Source organism: Ruditapes philippinarum, unplaced genomic scaffold (assembly GCF_026571515.1).
Source record: "Ruditapes philippinarum isolate M1 unplaced genomic scaffold, ASM2657151v2 ctg979_1_1_1_1, whole genome shotgun sequence".
NCBI classification, from domain to species: Eukaryota; Metazoa; Mollusca; class Bivalvia; order Venerida; family Veneridae; genus Ruditapes; species Ruditapes philippinarum.
This window is the reverse complement of record NW_026866846.1, coordinates 100,268-118,925: the sequence shown is the minus strand read 5'-3', so window position 1 is coordinate 118,925 and position 18,658 is coordinate 100,268. Positions and strand designations below refer to the sequence as shown.

At 31.9% G+C, this 18,658-nt stretch overlaps 2 protein-coding genes and 1 long non-coding RNA gene across 3 annotated transcripts; all 3 read right to left on the bottom strand.

Moving 5' to 3' along the window:
• Positions 1-356: 356 nt before the first annotated feature.
• Positions 357-2,469, bottom strand: LOC132733972 (uncharacterized). Its single transcript, XM_060720669.1, has 4 exons — positions 2,317-2,469; positions 1,974-2,022; positions 1,271-1,558; positions 357-547 (listed from the first exon to the last, which is right to left on the bottom strand). The coding sequence occupies exons 1-4, from the start codon at positions 2,356-2,358 to the stop codon at positions 411-413; spliced, it is 516 nt and encodes a 171-aa protein (XP_060576652.1). The 5' UTR covers positions 2,359-2,469; the 3' UTR covers positions 357-410.
• Positions 2,470-6,931: 4,462 nt separating this feature from the next.
• LOC132733988 (uncharacterized) lies at positions 6,932-10,974 on the bottom strand. Its single transcript, XM_060720688.1, has 5 exons — positions 10,852-10,974; positions 10,370-10,417; positions 9,440-9,524; positions 8,699-8,908; positions 6,932-8,005 (listed from the first exon to the last, which is right to left on the bottom strand). The coding sequence occupies exons 1-5, from the start codon at positions 10,897-10,899 to the stop codon at positions 7,890-7,892; spliced, it is 507 nt and encodes a 168-aa protein (XP_060576671.1). The 5' UTR covers positions 10,900-10,974; the 3' UTR covers positions 6,932-7,889.
• Positions 10,975-15,754: 4,780 nt separating this feature from the next.
• LOC132733984 (uncharacterized) lies at positions 15,755-17,455 on the bottom strand. Its single transcript, XR_009626237.1, has 3 exons — positions 16,868-17,455; positions 16,340-16,387; positions 15,755-15,782 (listed from the first exon to the last, which is right to left on the bottom strand). It is a non-coding gene; the product is annotated as an uncharacterized LOC132733984 (long non-coding RNA).
• Between the last annotated feature and the right edge of the window lie 1,203 nt (positions 17,456-18,658).

The window sequence follows — 18,658 nt, the reverse complement described above, 5'->3', positions numbered from 1 at the left end:
AACATATTCAAGAAAACATATTTAATAACTTGAAAAGTTGTTGATAAAAATGGTGAGCTTGCACTGCATTATTAAACATATATTTGACAATGCAATATACATGTACTTTTTGTAAAATGAAAATAAGTGTTGAAATGTATACATGTATGTTTGCTGAAGGTAATTTATTGCTAGTATTCTTGTAATTTTGGAAAAGAGAGATTACTCTAGACCAACGAGAATAAAAACCAGATAGTTGAAACATATCATCTCAAAAGACACGATAGTTATATACATTCATATGCTGATCTTTCTCTGGTAAAACATTATTTAGAAATTTAAATCACGGTGATAAAATGAGTTATGACACTAAAACATTTTATATTAATGTATTATTTTATTGTATAAAAATATATGAAAACAATTAACATCTATATCATAAACAATCCAGGGTTCCGGCAAATTCCACTTCCTCCTGTACATGTTCCCTCACTAACACATCGTTCAGGATACGGACACTGATCAAATCTACCAATTTGGCAATTACACATTGCATTATTTGATGTAACTAAAAATAAGAAAATTTTTGGTATAAATTTCTACCATGAATGAATTTCAATTGCTCAACTATGTATTTCTTTTAAAACTTATCATTAAAGGCATATAATGTCTCAAAAATCAATATTTTTCAATTCTTTAGAAATGCCAAACAGGAGTTATATAGTTTATTAATAATGGATTTAGAACTTATTCGATGTTACACAATTAAAGAATGTAATGTTGAACATACAGTTGTGTGCAACAAAGGTAGCAAAATGTAAACAAAATAGTATTTTGACTTCAAAACAAAATACTAATTAATTATAATTAGTCCAATGGCCAACAGAGCTATAGTTGCAAAAGATAGTCCATGTATACGGCAAATGAGTTTTATTTTGAAACTATAACAATATAACCAACAATTGAAAGTTTTTGAGAAATAAAATTGGTAGTACATGTATTTCTGAGGCATAACGGACCTTTAAGTAAAAGAAATAAGTAAATCTATGAGATAAAATACTTTGACTATTTTGGCTAGATAACATAGTGTTTCTTATAAAACAGAATGTGAATGGCTAATACACTGCCACAAACGATAAAAACGCTACGAATGCTATATTTAACCATTCAGTATTATACGGATATTTCTTATACATGTATTAAAAAAAACATACACACACAAAACAACCCAATCGCCATAAGTATTACTTTATAAAAACGCCAGCAAAAATACTGTCTTTGTCTACCTTACCTTGATTTACGACAACGTTTCCGGAACCAACTTCTTCACGAATATTTTGGTTGTTGTTGGATATATTTATGTGTTCTACAGTTCTGTCTGACCTATCGCTTACAACGGCAGGACGATGGATAAGATCCCCGCCTATAATTGGTCGTCCTCGTTCAAGATAAGGGTCATACATGTCCATACCGGGATATATGACTCCTGATGGATACATGTCGGCTGGTGGGTATATTGCTGGTGATGGATATCCAGGATATCCAGGGTACATGACTCCTCCTCGCATCGCTCCAAATGCTGTAAGACAAAATATACTTTTCTTTGTTTCTTATAGATGTTTGTTTGTCTTATACAGGACTTTCGTTTATTTTACTATCCTAACAGATGAATAAAAAAAACGTTAGTGAACTCCCCTAGCATGATTTAATCAAAGTATAATTCATTATCTATAGCTTGTTGTGTTCCAATTGCGCGACCTCAATGAGAACCTTATGCTACAGTAAATTGAGGGGACTTCATTGCGTGTATGTTGTGCCCCATTGTTAATCTTTATTGACATACGATTTGACTCTATTATAAAGTTTGTAAGTGAATTATAGATTAAATTTAAATTTATTAACATGTCTGCAAAAGGTCACTCTTAATTATAATTAATCTTAATCGTTCAGTTATCTAAACATAGTTTAGTTTTCACATCATGTAAGTAACCTACCTGATGAAAGGTATTGGGCAACTGTAAAATCTGGCAAAAAGCAAACCACCTGGAAAATAACAAAAACAATGATTAGCTCTAGATGTAGTTAAAGACAACATTATTCATACTTATATAACTATCACTAAACATTAAAGATTAATAGGCTGTTAGTCAATGAAAAGTTAAATATCGTTCACATCATGTTGTTAACATAAGTGCTTTGCGTAAGAATGTTAAAAAGAGTATTGCATGTATATCCCAACAGCCGAAAGAAAAGTTTACACAAGCGATAGAAATGTTATATTATTAATGCTAATCATTATGAAAAAACTTTCAATATAAAAAAGGATGAAATACTTACCAGACACAGACAGCAGCAAGCAAGTGATTTTAAAGCACCCATTATTGCAATCCTTTGCAAAGGCAGTACTAAATGTATGTTTAGCCAAAGTGTCAATTGAACATCTTTTTATATGAGCTGTCCGCTCATCAGTTAAATAATAACACGTTTTAAGATAAAAATAAATACAAAATAAATAATCAACAAAGTACGTCAATGTTTTTAATGGTGAGGACATGACAAATAAAATTGATTGGTCCTTTGAAATAAATTTGCATCAATTAGTATAAATTTATTTTATATTCATTGAGGGGTAAAACTATTCACATAACGTCTTAACTAAATAAGCGGAGTGAGCATGTTAAAGAACGATTGTGACAGGTTAAATCTATATATTTGGAGTATCATAATTAAAAAGCATGAGATGTTTAAATTAACCATTGAATTTCTTTAGTATTTTAAAACATTAGGCTGACACAGGTTGAAAATATTAATGTCTTTTTGCCGCTCTATGACAATGTATGAAATATCCGTTCCTTTAAATTCCCTTTGATGAAAATATTTCGCTCGCCGTTGCAGTATGTTATTGCAAGCTTTAATCAACTTGAACTTACGCCAGTGTCCATTTCCCATAGTCTGGTAGGGTGTTATTTGATATTATTTCATCACAGCAGTCCTACACGGCTAATGTTTCGACTTAATGTCGAAGTTGGGTCTAACAGTATAGTCTTGCAGGGCAAGCATTGTGGAAGAAGGAAAACAATCTTTTGTTGTCAGAGTTGTCTAGTTTCGTTTCTGGTCTACAAGATGACTGTCTTATTGGCGCGATTTTAGGTGTTCTTTATGCAGGCGTCACACTGTCCCGAATTTGGCATCAGATGGACACACGAATAAGGAAATGCTCAAATTCGGATCTGATCGTAATAACATCGTGCCATTCGTGAGGGCATCTTTTGTCATCGTATGATCCCCGGCTGAATATTACCAGCTCCGGCAGCAACTTCGTGAGCGGTTCCAAAATCTTTGGCATGCCAAACAATTGCCCGAAGACATTGCGAAGGTTCATTTTCGTGTTGAATTCGTATGTCAATTTTGCCCTTCGCAAGGCCATCGTGAAGCCATCTTGTCAAATCGTGTGGTCTTCGTCTTTTCTTTGTGTGATCATCGATGCAATCTGGCATTTTTAGCCTCAAGAAGACAATACGAAGTAAACACGAAGATTCCCGATAGTCTTAAAAAGGGAACACGACTACGTGAAGCCCTCGCAATACCGTCGTGTCACCATCGTATTTTGGTACGATGTCATCGAGATGGGACCACGATGAGGCCGAAGAAAGCATTTTTAGTGGCTCAACCGTTGCATGTTTATCATGGTGGACATAAAAACGGCTAAACCATCTTCCTCATCTGTCACTCTTGCACATGTCTACAGAGACATCAAAAGCTTCCATTATTTGCAATTAATTTACAATAATTTTCAGTAAATTTCCCACAGAATTCCTTGCTTTGATGATGAGTCAACCGAGAAAAAGAAGGCAGCAGCACAGAAAACATGATAAGGCCCACAGGCCCACCTTGGGTAGCATGATAAAGTTTTATCAAATATGATAAACAAGATCAACAAGGAAAGGTAGCGTTTAATGAACGCAACCCCAACGACCCAGCAACTAGAACCAAGTAACACAAGAGGACCCTCAGAAAAACGGAAAGGGCGCAAGGTAAAGCACTGATAGGCTTATCACTTAAATGACACATAAGACGAATTAATGGTAAACGACAAGGAAATCAAGGAAAACAAATAAATGATTGATTTATTAAATACATAAAACTAGGGGCAAAAGGGAAAATACTTACCGTAGATGAGAAAACAACAAGGGACACTGACACAAGTGTCACCAAAACAGTATGAAATAACAAAGACATGCATCTGAGGAACAAAGAGGGGCGCCGCCTTAGTCCGGTCAGCAGCATAAGTACTACTGGGCAGTTAAAACCGGTTAATGGTGCACCAAACCTCACTGTTAGCCCATCATGTTCCTATAAACGAGACGGTGTAAATAAAATGAATCCCCGCCAAGTAGAGGTAAATTTATAACAGTTGTTATGGTAAAACACCGAAACGATCATGTACAATGAATAAAGGAATACACATATGATCATAACAAAAGTACTCAATATTTTAAAGGAAGACAGAGTAACAAAAAATCACCTACAAGGGCCCGACGAAGCAAGGCAGAAGACGAACATTAAGGCAATTCAGTCCCAAAGGGCATTAAGAACTGTCCATCATAGAGTATATCACTTGGTCCGTCGAGGAAAGGACCAATTGTTAAAGTGTTGAACACTAAGCATGCGGTATATCTAAAAAAGTAGGGTCAAAACCTCTTTTGGTTAAACGTTTAATAATTTTAGTAAAGGCAACAGAAAAATTACAATGACCAAAGATCTTGCGAAGTTTGTAAATAACATCTCCATTAAAATCATTTTTGAATCACTACTGAATTTTGAGATTAAATCAAAGTTACGATTGTAAAATTTTGTAAAATATTTACGTAATTTATAATAGCGGTAGCCCTGTTTGAGTAGCTTACTAGTAATGAAAATATTTAGCTTGTTAAAATCCTTCACGTTGCTAAAAGCTCTAGCGAATCTTATTTACTGAGATACATATACCCCGTCAGATGTTGCATGCGGTACGTCTCCATCTAAATGTGGATAGTTTACTATACCATAATCAAAGTCATCACTTTTATCATAGATTTTTGTGTGAATAGAATTGTTTTTGATAGTAATATGAAGAGCCAAAATAAAGTTTAAACGTAGTTTAATTAGCTCCCAATACTATCTGCAACTGAAATTTGCCGCGGTTGGCCGTGGGTTGTATACCACCCGGAGGTGAAGGTCACTTGACGCCTTCGTAACCACGTACGAAGGCATCGTACTCAAAATACGACGTCGTGTACCTATCCTGTGACCTTCGCGTGTCCTGCTGGTAAACTACTTGGTACAAAATTGCATCTTTGAGGTGACTTCGTGTGTGTATCGGATGCCATCGCGTGACCTTCGGTAGGAATCGTGTGTGGCTCGGATGCGATCGCGTGACCTTCTGTAGGAATCGTACTTGTTTCGGCTGTTGAGAGACTGTCGACCAATTTCGGGGCTATCTTCGCACGAAATTAAGAATTTCATATTCGTATGCCCATCTGGTGTCAATTTCGAGACAGTGTGACGCCTGCATTAGCGGTTTCGTTCTATCTTATTTTTATATCTGATGCTCCGTACGTCATTTCAGTTTTTTTTTGTTATATATTCTGTCCTTCGGGATAATTGATTTCAGAACCGTATTTTCTCGCATATCAGACATGATTATCTACCGTTACAGTTTAAGCCCCCATGTAAGACAAGTTACGTGCTTAAAATGTCGTCATTGCCGCGCGTCTTTTATAAATAAATTACGTTCTTAATATGACGTCATTTTACCGTTATGAATGAAGTTGTAAGTTCATACGTTAATATAAGAAAAAAGTGCGTAATGAGAATATCTGTTTCCGTAATTTCTGTTCTGAAAAGAGCCTCGTTACCGCCGTAAACAGTTACCCTCGACCTAGATATTCCAGTCTGTACCGGCAGGCAGTGTAAGATTCTTATAGTATTAAACATTGAGTTCTGCTTATTCTGTTACTAAGAGGCGGGATAATTGGTGCGAAAAAATAATAGAGACAAACTAAATTCCTTTAGAAAGCACAAAACGACAAAATTGAAAATGTTGCAGACTCGGTTTGATTGAGCTTGTTCATATACGGTACTGAAAAGTGCAAGTTACCGTCCATGCTCCTTAGCACCGCATAAGCATTTAAGCAAAGCAAGTTCCGTTTTCTCTCATCAATAGATTCACCCAAACCGAGTCTGCAATTTTCACTTTCTAACCTGGTTGTCAGTGCTCCCGGGAGATCTATTCTTTTTCGAGATTTATTTTTTAACTAATTACGTACGATGCCATCGACTCTTCATAGACGGCTATCGTTTAAAATATGCTTACAGACGCTAAGCAAAACTTATTAGTTTTATTATATACTTTTAAATAAAATATTGAGAAATATTGATGAAATAAAATGTGTATTTTCATTTTCCGTATTTTCACTGTAAAAATTTATTTTTCACTGCAGTAAAACATATTTTCCGTATTTTCAATGGTGTCTTGCCGGACTACTTTCTTTTAAATTCTGCCAGTACTCAAAATTTAAGGGAAAGTCTTTCAAATTTTAATGTCAAGAAAGAGAAAAATGTCTATAATAAACAGAAAATTCAAGTTTTTTCTATAAAAACATGATTTATTTTCATCTTGTGGCATGAAAATTACCATATTTCACTCGTGGCTACCGCCACTCATGAAATATTTATTTTCATACCACTCGATGAAAATAAATCATGTATTTATAGAAAAAACTTGAATATCCTCTATATCTTTTTTCCCCTCAGCATCACAAGTTTGTCTTCAGCTTATAATAACGTTTAAAAATATTCGCTTAACTTAACACTTTTTGCATGAATGACCTCTTTGAATTAATAAAATAAAGTTTTTATCGTGAATTCGCTTTATTTACTTCAAATGGCATAAAAGAAGATACTGTTTATTTGAGGTTTTTTTAATTAGGCCAAGACATTAAAAACAGTGCATCAAAAATACATTTTTTAAATAAAATGAAGTTTTTATCATGAATTTCATATATATACATCCGGTATAACCATAGTGATATTTTGTTGAAAATTACTTTTTATCTTCAAGCGTGTCAGAAATACATTTTAGATCAGTGATTAAAAATTTCTAATAAGCTTGGTTTAAATTTCCATTTTCCTCTTATTTGTTGTTTAGGTTGCGTTCAACAAGAATCACGTGCACATTCCACACTTTTCATTCTAAAATAGGGTATATTTTTGAATAAATGCAACACGTAGATTGGGTTGAACATTCATATATGTTATTCTGCAAATATATAAAAAAGCTCTCAAAAACACAATGAACAGACGTGAATTTTTGCCTTCATTTCTCATTTTCAAAGTATTTAATATAACCGGTTCTTTCCTTAAATATATTCATCTTTTTAAACTGAAATGATTTGTTCAAACTTGCGTGTTAATAATTTGTTTTAAGAAAATAGATCATATTGGTTGTAGAATTCTGCGTATCCTTTTGTTGTTGCCGTTTATTAATTGCTATATTTGCGTATTTCAAATTTTACTCTATTTCGGATTGCAATATTTCATTTAAAAAATAGAAGCATTTAAGAGTGTCAAATATTTCATAAGATGATGCTGTTTTTACATGTTATCTTTAAACTCTGTTAACCTCGGAACAATTATACGAGTTCCAAAAGTTTCAAATGTAATACATTGTTAAAAGTTGTAATTCCATATGTTAAGTCATATTGAAGTAAGGTGACATAAAATGATATGCTCGATAAATCTATTAAACTACTTCAGGTTCATCATGTGCAATTTACAGTAAATAATCTTTGTTATTTAACAAAGAAGTTTTGATTATTTTCCCAATTAATTTTGTGTCCTTTCTTTGCTTGTTTTGTCCCTTGGATTAATCAACCAGTAATTGACCGACACGACATTTCCATTCCTGGGCAGGAGGAAGTAAAAACACAATGTTGTTGTCCCGGACATATTCCATTTGGACATGCTTGACACTGATCTGGTGACACTGCAATAAACAAAATGAGCCGCGCCATGACAAAACCAACATAGTGCGTTTGCAACCAGCATGGATCCAGACCACCCTGTGCATCCGCGCAGTCTGATCAGGATCCAAGCTGTCGCTATCAGTTTCTCTTTTTTGTAATAGGGCTGGTAAGCGAACAGCATGGATGCTGATCAGACTGCGCGGATGGACAGGCTGTTCTGGATCCATGCTGGTCGCAAACGCACTATGTTGGTTTTGTCGTGACGCAGTTCAAATAGTATTGGCATGTTACGATTGAATTCAATGCAGACAGTAACACTCAAGAAATTCGTAAAAACATTAGTTTTAGAAAGTTTATAAAATATAATTATTCTGCACTGTTTAAGAAATCAACATTTTGCATTTATCTTGACGAAATTAAAAGAAAAAAATAGACAACATATAACTAGTCTTTCATTATGACACTATTTTATAGCTTTTATATATTACTAACTCACCCTATACATGTATATGCTTTTTCAAGAGAAGACATTTTATCATACATTTATGAAATAATTTTTCAGATTCTGAGCTTTACTGGACATCACGATCACCTACAGTGAACATCATATAAACTTTATCAAATTCCTCTTTTCCTTTCTATTTTAATTTTCAAATATTTATTTCTTATTGTTATATTCTTATAGAATATAGGTGCTCTTAACATTAACTCACATTCTGCGTTCACTTGGCTGACTGCAACATTTCCTGAATCGGCTTGATTAATTTGATTGTTGTTGTCATTGTTGATATTGATATGAAGTTGTAAGCGTTCTGACAGATCTAATAATCTTGACCGTCCGTGTAGAGATTCTCCTAATCCTGTACCTGGACCTGTGGCACCTCCACTAAGAGCTCTTTGTAATAATTCAGCCTCCTGTGCGGCTATTTAGAAGAACAATAAATCTTTAATATAGTAGTTATTGTCTAACTGATCTTTTTAGTAGCTTATAGTTATAATCTTATCGGACTAAAGGTAAAACAGAAGTAAAAGTCATTTACACAATATACATATAAAAGTGTAAAAATACAGGGAAGAGCCGAAAAAATAAAAAAAAGTCATATGGAGTCAAAATGTACTTCAAAATAGGAATCCTGTACCTAATGCAAAAATGCGATAATTATCAAATTGTCAATCCTGACTTTACTTACTAAATACATTTTACCAAAACATGTAATTCGTTAAATGATAATATATTAAATTTAATATAAAATCGATTAAATTCTGTTGAAAAGTTAACTATGAAAAAAAAAAATAAGTTCAAAGGGCCTTTTTACGTATTTAGGAGGAGATGGTTCATTTCGGTCTTTGTAGAAAATTACATAATAGACAGTCATAAATCAAAGTACATGATTGCGTGGAATTATATCAGTAGAATGTGTGTAAAAAAATAAATCATAAACGGTGTTACTTACATAGACAATCGTACCTTGCACGACCAAAACCATGCCTTACAACAGTACAAGAGCGACCGTGACATACCCGGTATCTATACCAATTCTGTAAATATTTAAGTACTAACTCAATGAAAATGGACTTACGTAACTTAAAATGTTCTCTCTTATGTTTAGTTGTTCTATGTAACATTTGAGTATAAGCCTGTAGAAGGAGTATTATTTTAGCTGCCCTTCTCGGTTGCAGTCTATTTGGGCGTTTCGTTAACGGAATCCCTTGTGGTTCTTTTTTATTCATATTTTAAATATTAACCAACTTTTTACATAAAAAATCAATTAATCATAACCTTATAATCCAATAAAAGTAAATGTAGGAAATAAAGTCTTATAGGAGTTGAAAATTAAGATCTTGATATAATAATTCAATTTACTATTTCTTCCGGCATGCACAGAATGTATCACTCTCGACACTCTTTTTCTTCAATATTTACTAATCAAATTACCAATTGCATCCACGATTGAGCAGAAATCTTTAAGCTTATATGAAACATGTGTCACTCTTACATAGGGTAAAGTAAGCATTAATAAAATTCATCTTTCCGTCGAGACGCACTTGCGCGACAGATGTATTGGGAACAATGTTGATTGTACAAAGACAAAACAGCTTTGTGGCTGAAATTATGTTTTGAAATTTTACACAGCATGATACGCTGATAATATCATATAATATCAAATGATAAGTTGTTGTTGAGTAAATGTTTCCAAGAATTTGAAAAAAGAACGCTTAAATTTGACAATATATTTTTTTTCAACCACTAAATATATCAAACACAAATTTTGAATAAAAATGCTCGACTTAAAAAGTAAGTAATTGAGAAATTGAGCACTATTATTTATCCATATAATGTATTGTATTACTAGTTTCTTTGAAATGACTAAGTAAATACTTACCGGACAGGGGATAGCATCAACTGTATGGCTAATACATATGACCAGCAACTTTAAAGAAATAATGTACAATATAAGACTAAGCAGGTCATACAAATTAAACAACAGAGAGAGAGGTTTTAAGGTAATTTTAACATTTACTTTTAGTTATTTTATATTTTTTAAAGATTACAATGTATTTTTTGCATGTAGAACTGAATCTGATTATTGCAAAATAATATCCATATGAAAACAGAATGAACAAAATTTTACATTAAGTAAGTATTATTTTTGACATGTTTTAAGGTCAAAACTTTAATGATAATGGATAAATTAGCAAGCAACCAATACTTTATGACCATGAAACTGCTTGTCTGCACGACTATCTAACACGATTATATAAATTATTTTAAGGAATTAATAAGACTGTCAGGTTGTTTTATTCGATAGCATAATGTTTAAATCCGCATTCAAAGTTTTGTTGCAATAAAGTAAACATTTCTTACCAAAAAATAAATGACCATTTTCGATTTTTCCGTATCCATTTTGAACATATTAAACTAATGACTTGACAAGTACATACAAAGTATATATCATTCAATATAAGTTGATAAACATACATTTACTTAACAATACTGTTACGTCAAACGAACGATGTCAATCGACAGTGATAGGAATTTAAAAGAGGGCCGATTCAAAACCCATTTTATTTCTAGTTCTTTAAAACCAAGAACAAGAATAAAATAATAATTACTCATATTTACTAAGTCAAGACCTTTTTCAGCTGGGGACTGAGGACATGGACGTTACATGTTACGTTTACGCATACGTCCAATCAAACCGAGCGTGTAGCATGTTGAAAACTGCCCTGTATGACATTCTATTTTAAGGTTTAGTTTATTCAATTTTAGTCTTTATTATTAAAATACAATATTTGCCAGTAACACAAATACAATTCTAAATACTTTATACTTTACACATAGTTATTTCAAACAAGTATACACATTTACAATTTACAAATAGAACTTTACAACGCATGAAATGAATGAAAAGGGATCAGAACCGAAAGTTGATGCTTATATAGGTCTTATCCTAGTTTTTATTTGCTAAATATTGTATGTACATGGGTAAATAAATACTTTGGAATAAAGCAAGCGAAACATATAGTTCCAAGCTATGGGAAGTTTTTGCTATTGGTATTTATGTATATCGACTGTCTTATTTTAAGAAAGAATAAAAAAAAATTTGAATGTGATCGACATGTTTTGTAACACCCAAAAGATGTAAAACAAATATTGATGGCGCATAAACAACCGATCATTCACCTCGAGTGATTAATGAGGCAAATAAAAGTATCGATCAGTGCTGTACTGAGACTTACCACTAACGCAGTTAATGTATTTTTTCAGAATAATAAAGTACATATTTTATATTCTTATAAATTCTCAATAGAAACAGATAATGTCAAGTTTTGTAACCTGGTTACCATACATCGACACGTTTATTTTTATGTAAAATTTGTGGTAAATACATATAAATATATAGAGGATATTCAATATTGAGAAACATTGATGAAATAAAATGCGTATTTTCATTTTCCGTATTTGCACTGTAAAATTAATTTTTCACCGCAGTAAAACATATTCCATATTGTCACTGATGTCTAGCCGGACTTCTTTCTTCTATATTCAGCAAAGACTCAACATTTAAGGGGAAGTCTTTGAAAAACAGTTTGTAATGTCATGAAAGTAAACGTTGTATATTATAAACAGAAAATTTAAGTTTTTTCTATAAATTCACGACTTATTTTCATCTTGTCGTACGAAACTTATCATTTTTTCCTCACGGCTACCGCCTCTCACTAACTATTTATTTTCATACCACTCAATGAAAATAAAAATTGTACGAGATATTTATAGAAATCCTCGTATTTATAGAAAAAAAACTTGAATATCCTCTATATATTTATGTGTATTTACAATATATATTTATACATACAAATTAACGTGTCAATGTACGGTCAGAGAACTTGACTTCATCTTTTTCTATTTGTCAATTTGTGACATAAAATGATATGATTTAGGACAATGTCCATGTTTAGTACACAATTATGAAGTTTCTTGAAACTAACGATTTGTTTCTATTATGTAAAGTATAAGGATTTGATTGATTGGAATACGAGTGAATCGAATCACAAGTGTTAAGATAGATTTTTTTTGTGAAGAAAGACCACTGGCGGCCCATCAACTCTCCATGGAAAGATTATTAACGTATTTAATGTATGAACTTAATATTGAATGCCAAACTAAGTGCCTCGAATCCAGAGATATAAGGTTACAGTTTTGACAGATGGATTTATCATTGATATTGTCGGTTAACATCTGAAGCAAGTTTTCAGAAAATCCATTTGAAGGTACAGTATATATAAAACGAACATGAAGTCGCTTGACATGTGACTTTGAAGTGATACATAAATCTGTAGCCAATAATTCTCCATTGTTCACTGTGAGATTGCCTTGTTCATGTAGACATTTTTGTACAGTTTTAAGAAGTCTCTTCAAAGGAATAGGGGTAAAATGTTTCCACACGGTACCAGAAGTTTCAGAAGGAAAACACAAAAGAAGACTTAATTAGGCAATCATATTGAGGGCAATGCAGTAAATGATAACGAAAACATAGATATTTTTTCTTTATTGTCATAAGTGTTTATTTTATATTTTTACCGAGGAGTAAAACAAATATATATTAAAAAACACATTGCAAAGTACATATAACATTTTTTTCCAACGAATTGCATGTGATCCAACAATAAATACTACCAAAACAACAAAAGCTTTAATATTGCATTCTTCCCTCTGGTAAGTAAACGGTTCTCCGACAAATGTCGACATCCTTAAATATTGTACAGCGAAAATGTCTTGAAAATTTTAATCACTTGTAAGTAATGAAAATTGCTTACTATATCTGTGGCCTTCACTTATATTCACTAAGAAAAGATCAGGATCAGGATCAAGTGATCCTGGTTTTATTTTCTTTGTTTTTTATAACTAATATTGATCGTTTTTTGCTAGAATAAAATGGTCCATATTCAAAATGTACAAATAATTTAATTTGCAAAGAAACAAACCTATTTGGGATAAAATCTATGAATAATAAAACAAATACAAAAAATAATCAGATCAGAATAAGGATCAATTTTAGGATCAAGATCAATATTTGGATCAACTGTGAAATACCCATATCTTAAAGAAAAAACGATAAATTTATTCTAAAATTTCATAAACATGCTATTTCAAGTCAAGTTTTATCATGTTAATATTAGATATTTAATCTATGAGGATAAACAATGGAGAATATTTGAGTTTTAAGATTTGATCCTGATCTTGATCCTGATTCTTAAATCTTTGTGAACACGGGGCCAGAAATCAACCTTTTGCAGAATTTGATATCACAATGCACTATGTGGCTTTTTAAGGTAAATGATATGTTTGTTAAAGATTAAATGACTCTGTGTATTTTGCAGGTCGTTTTTATTGTGTTTGCTTTATATTCTGAAGCCTTATGTTAGGTTTATATTCTTTAATAGAACATTCTTTCAATACATGTAGCAAGTGGATAATCTGGTGCTCATTTGCTACTATAAAACTTGCATTGTCATTATGCTTAGGCAATAAAACATTATAAACGTTTATTTGGATTGATATATGAACATAATACTATATCAAGATATGATTATGAAATAAGAGACTTTATCATAACAAGTGGGATGTATTCATGTGTTTTTATATATATGTATATGCAATATGGCAAATAATATTAACATTAAAACTGGTGTTTTCTGTTTATAGGTATTTCCAATTTGTGTCCAGTAGTCCTTGTTTTGAGTGTTATCTACCGACGATTGAGCGACATGACATTTTCATTCCTGGGCAATCAGCAGTAAATATGCAATGTTGATTTCCAGGGCATCTCCCGTTTGAGCACCTTTGGCACTGGTCAGGTGACACTGAAATAAAAAAGGAAATATAATAAAAATAACTTAAATAGTTATACAATGTATTTTGCAGGGCGGAAAAATGTATTTGTAAATGAGATTACAGTATTTATTGAATGAGTGTTTTTCGGTTTCTTCTATTTAATATTTTGTCTAAATCTATTGTGCTCGGGGTGAGAGGTGATGCACATAACATTTTCTCTCATGAACAGCCTCAATGAAACAGACTTTTAAATTGTCACTATTTGCTTTGTGTTCGTTTCTCTCGTATTCGTACTTTCTTTGCTCAGGTTATTTTCTTATTGTTCACTTTATATATACAGACACCGGCAATTGATATGAAATAACAATATTTGCTTCATCTAATTACCACAAAATTAGATTCGGAAATATTGTTAAAAAATACAGGTGTATTTTAAAGAGTTCCTTTATAATTTCATTTCGCAGATTCTTCCGTTTTTTAACATAAGAGTTTTGTTGTTTTTAACCGTATCATTTCATGTAAATAACGTAAATTTTCTGATAATAGTTCCGAATACATTTTATTTCTTTTTTGTCTTATTAAATGAGTTTAACTTACATTGAGCATTGACTTGGCTTACTGCAACATTTCCCGAATCCGTTTGTTGTATTTGATTATCATTTGTATTGTTTATATTGATGTGAAGTTGTAAGACATCCGAAAGATCTGTAATACTTGGCCTCAGAGATTCTCCTATTCCAGTACCTGGACCGGTGGCGCCACCATTTAAAGCTCTTTGTAATAATCTATACTCCTCCCAACCTGGATGCAAAAACATAAATAAATACTAAATAAATCTCTCATTTTAACTTTCAATACTTATTTATAAATGGATTTAAAAATCAAAGCTTTACCAATTGATACGAAACTTTGCTTTTTGTAATAAATTGCTATAATCATATGCTCATTTATCAACATAAAATTAAAGATTATACTGGCTTATCGTTTGAAGTAAGAATATTTTTAAAAAATGAAACAGAAAATTTCAATGAAATCCATGAAATTCTTATTTGCGAATTTCTTTAAAAGGAATGAATAAATCTCGTATGGAAGCCATTCCCTGATTAAAATAAATATTGGCATTCTTTTTTTTTTAGACAAAGTCTTATATAATGTACACAACTATTATTTCATATTGTGTCCACCGTAGTGGATAATATATTATATTTGTAAAGTCAAAAACATGTTTACTTTCATATTATACAAAGACTACTTTTAGCAATTACATGTCTTCCTTTTATCAAATTTGAGAGATATATTTTGAATTTCTCGTATACCAAATACTTTGAAAAATGAAAGTGAAATGTTCTAGAAATTGTCAAGATTTGTAAATAATCACGAGGCAGTATATCTTCGCACCAAATCCATATTAAAAAAATACTTGCAAGGTCGATATAAACATCACGATATCTATACCATGCCTGAAGATAAAAATAAATACAAAAACTTACAAAACGACGAGCATCATTTACTTTAAATTTAAATTATGTTCGTGATTGTTCTCACAGAGAAGCACGATAGTATATCTATAGTTTATAGTACAAATCACACCATTCTGCTTAGAATACTGCCGCATTTCTTTGAAAATTATGAAATCATTTAGATCTATCGAACAATACCAATACCTTTGAAAATAATTTGAACATATATAGTTATCTTAGTTATCACTAAAATAATCACAAGAAGGTCCAATCCACGAAAACCATAAAAAATATCCTGGTCCTAGTAAGACGTCGTAAATAAGCCTTAGATTGTGATTTTTTTTCTAGACGAGTACAGTAATACTATGATGAGCATTTGAACTTTGATTAGCAAAGCAGAATTTGAAGCAAATACAACAATTGCAGCTAAGATGTATTTTATAAGCAGAGAGAACATATATTATATGGAATATATATATAAGTCTATATATAAGCGTATTTACTAAAAGGATTAAGTCGTGAGTTCAAGGAAAGTTGAGATTACAACATAAACTTACCGGACAAGGGATAGCATCAATGGTATAGCTTACACATATAGCCAGCAACTGTAAATACAAAAATGTAAACCATTTCTAAAAAAGTGTGCACATGGCAAAGCAGTGCGTAAAAACGGACAACAAAAGTTTCAACTGAAACATATTAAGATATCTTTTTCAAATTTAGAACTGAAGTTTGTTTATCTGATGGATTTCACTCTACTGGATTAAATAAGGATATGATCAAACTCAAATGTTTTGGTTTGGTGCCTAGTCTGACACTGATGGCTTAAACCAGTCGCCATTACCACTGAATCTCAATTTGGGACCGTAAAATATGACAACAAATACAGAAAGACGCTAATAACTGCTACATGGTAAGACTCCAATTTGTTAGTCATTCATATAACGTCCAAAGGTTAATGTTAAATCTTCGAAAAATAAACTTTTAATGTTGCAGTTTTATCATAATGCTCTATCATGTATCGTTAACTCACAATTCATTTATTGTATCATTTCTATTGTTAAAGAAAAGAAAATTATTCTTACCAAAACATATATGAAGTTTCTGTGTATTTCCGTATCCATTTTGAAGTCACTAAATAAATGAATTGAAGAGTGCTTACTTGATATATATCGTTTACTTAATTTGCATTTGGTGATCTAACGCGCCAATCATTAACATTGCCTTTACGTCAAACAAATCAATGTCAATCAAGGATGACAGGAATTTAAAGAAGGGCCCATCCAAAAGATCGCACGATTCAAACCACTATTACAATGCAATCCTTTATTTGACCCCGTTATAATTATTCAATTATAGAATGGTTAATGTATTGTTAAAGGATTTTTATTTGGGATTACAGCCCTAGTTTTTTATCATTTTGTCAGTGATAATATTTATTCAGAGTCGCTGCCTCACTTGAAAAATCTAGGGATAATGAATAAGCAAAGCATACTTTGTAACATCCATCTAATGCAAAACAAAAATTGATATAATGCACTTACAAACGACCATTCACCCTGGCTGATTGATAAGGCAAACATTTTTATTGGCCAGTGTTTTACTGTATCAATGATATAGAAACCTCAAATAAATATATCTTTATTGGTTATTAACATATAGACTGATTTGAATTGCAAAATAGCCAAATTGTTCATTAATTGGTCTATTTAAAATCGAAATTATCGTTAACAGTAAAAGTTTAACTCGAGCTTTGTCTTTATTTAGAATTCTTTTAATTTACATATTGCAATAAAGTCAGGTTAACATATTTGCTTTAATTACATGCAGAAGTTTTTGCAAGCTTGATTTCAGGTTGTATGTTTTTATTTTTTTATACCTTTATCAGGTTAATTCATAATGTTCCCTTTGTAGAAACGAAATCACTGTATCATTTGCAGAAACCCTACGCAATTCAATGTATATATGCGTTAATGTGTTTACAAGCAACTTTTATTTTCAATCACTGTATCATGTATTGCAAGCTGATAAAATTCAAATTGTGTATCATCAAAGGAAGCAGAAGTTTTTCTTCACAATATTGTTTTTGTATGTGTGAACTATGTTAGTGAACTTTATGTGATACAACTCAACACTTCAATTTTCCCATAGCCTCCGAATGCTGTAGTCTGTGGAGATATATATGACAGACAGACACCAGTTATGTATGTATGTCTCTTGGAAGTCTAAACAAAATGTGTAGATTTACTTGTATCGTAAGGCACAAAACAATATGCCTTAATATTTGGAAACCACAATTTATATTAGTGGTGAGTATATATTTGATCATTTTCTGAGGACATGTGTAACTGAGATATCATAAGTCTGGAATGTATAAAGGGAATTGATTAAATAATTGATCTCAGCTGCTAAAAGAAAGCTATTATAAACGATTTTTATCAGGTAATCTATTATTTAGATTAACAGCATACATGAAAAATTTCACGTTTGCAGGCAAACGGTGTCATAAGGCATAGTCACGTATGCTGAAGCAAAATAATAAATAAACAAACAAACAAACAGCAACCAACTGTTTCAACGCAACCTGCTCATTCTAGTATCAGTCTGGAAGAGGATTGATTCCTGATAAGCAGTAAAACAATAATGTATGCGAATTGCAGACTCGGGCGTATTGAGTCTGTTCAACAGAGATAATATAGATTTAAGCGCAACATCTCCCAATCACCCCATCTCCAGCTTTGAAGGTAATCAATATCTTCAACAATAACGTGCTGCAGGAATCACTGCTCAAAAGACCAGAACAATACAACAATACTGAAGTGAAGTTTGAGGCAACTTTTAGCAGCTGCCACACAGCACTGGACACCTGTTGTTGT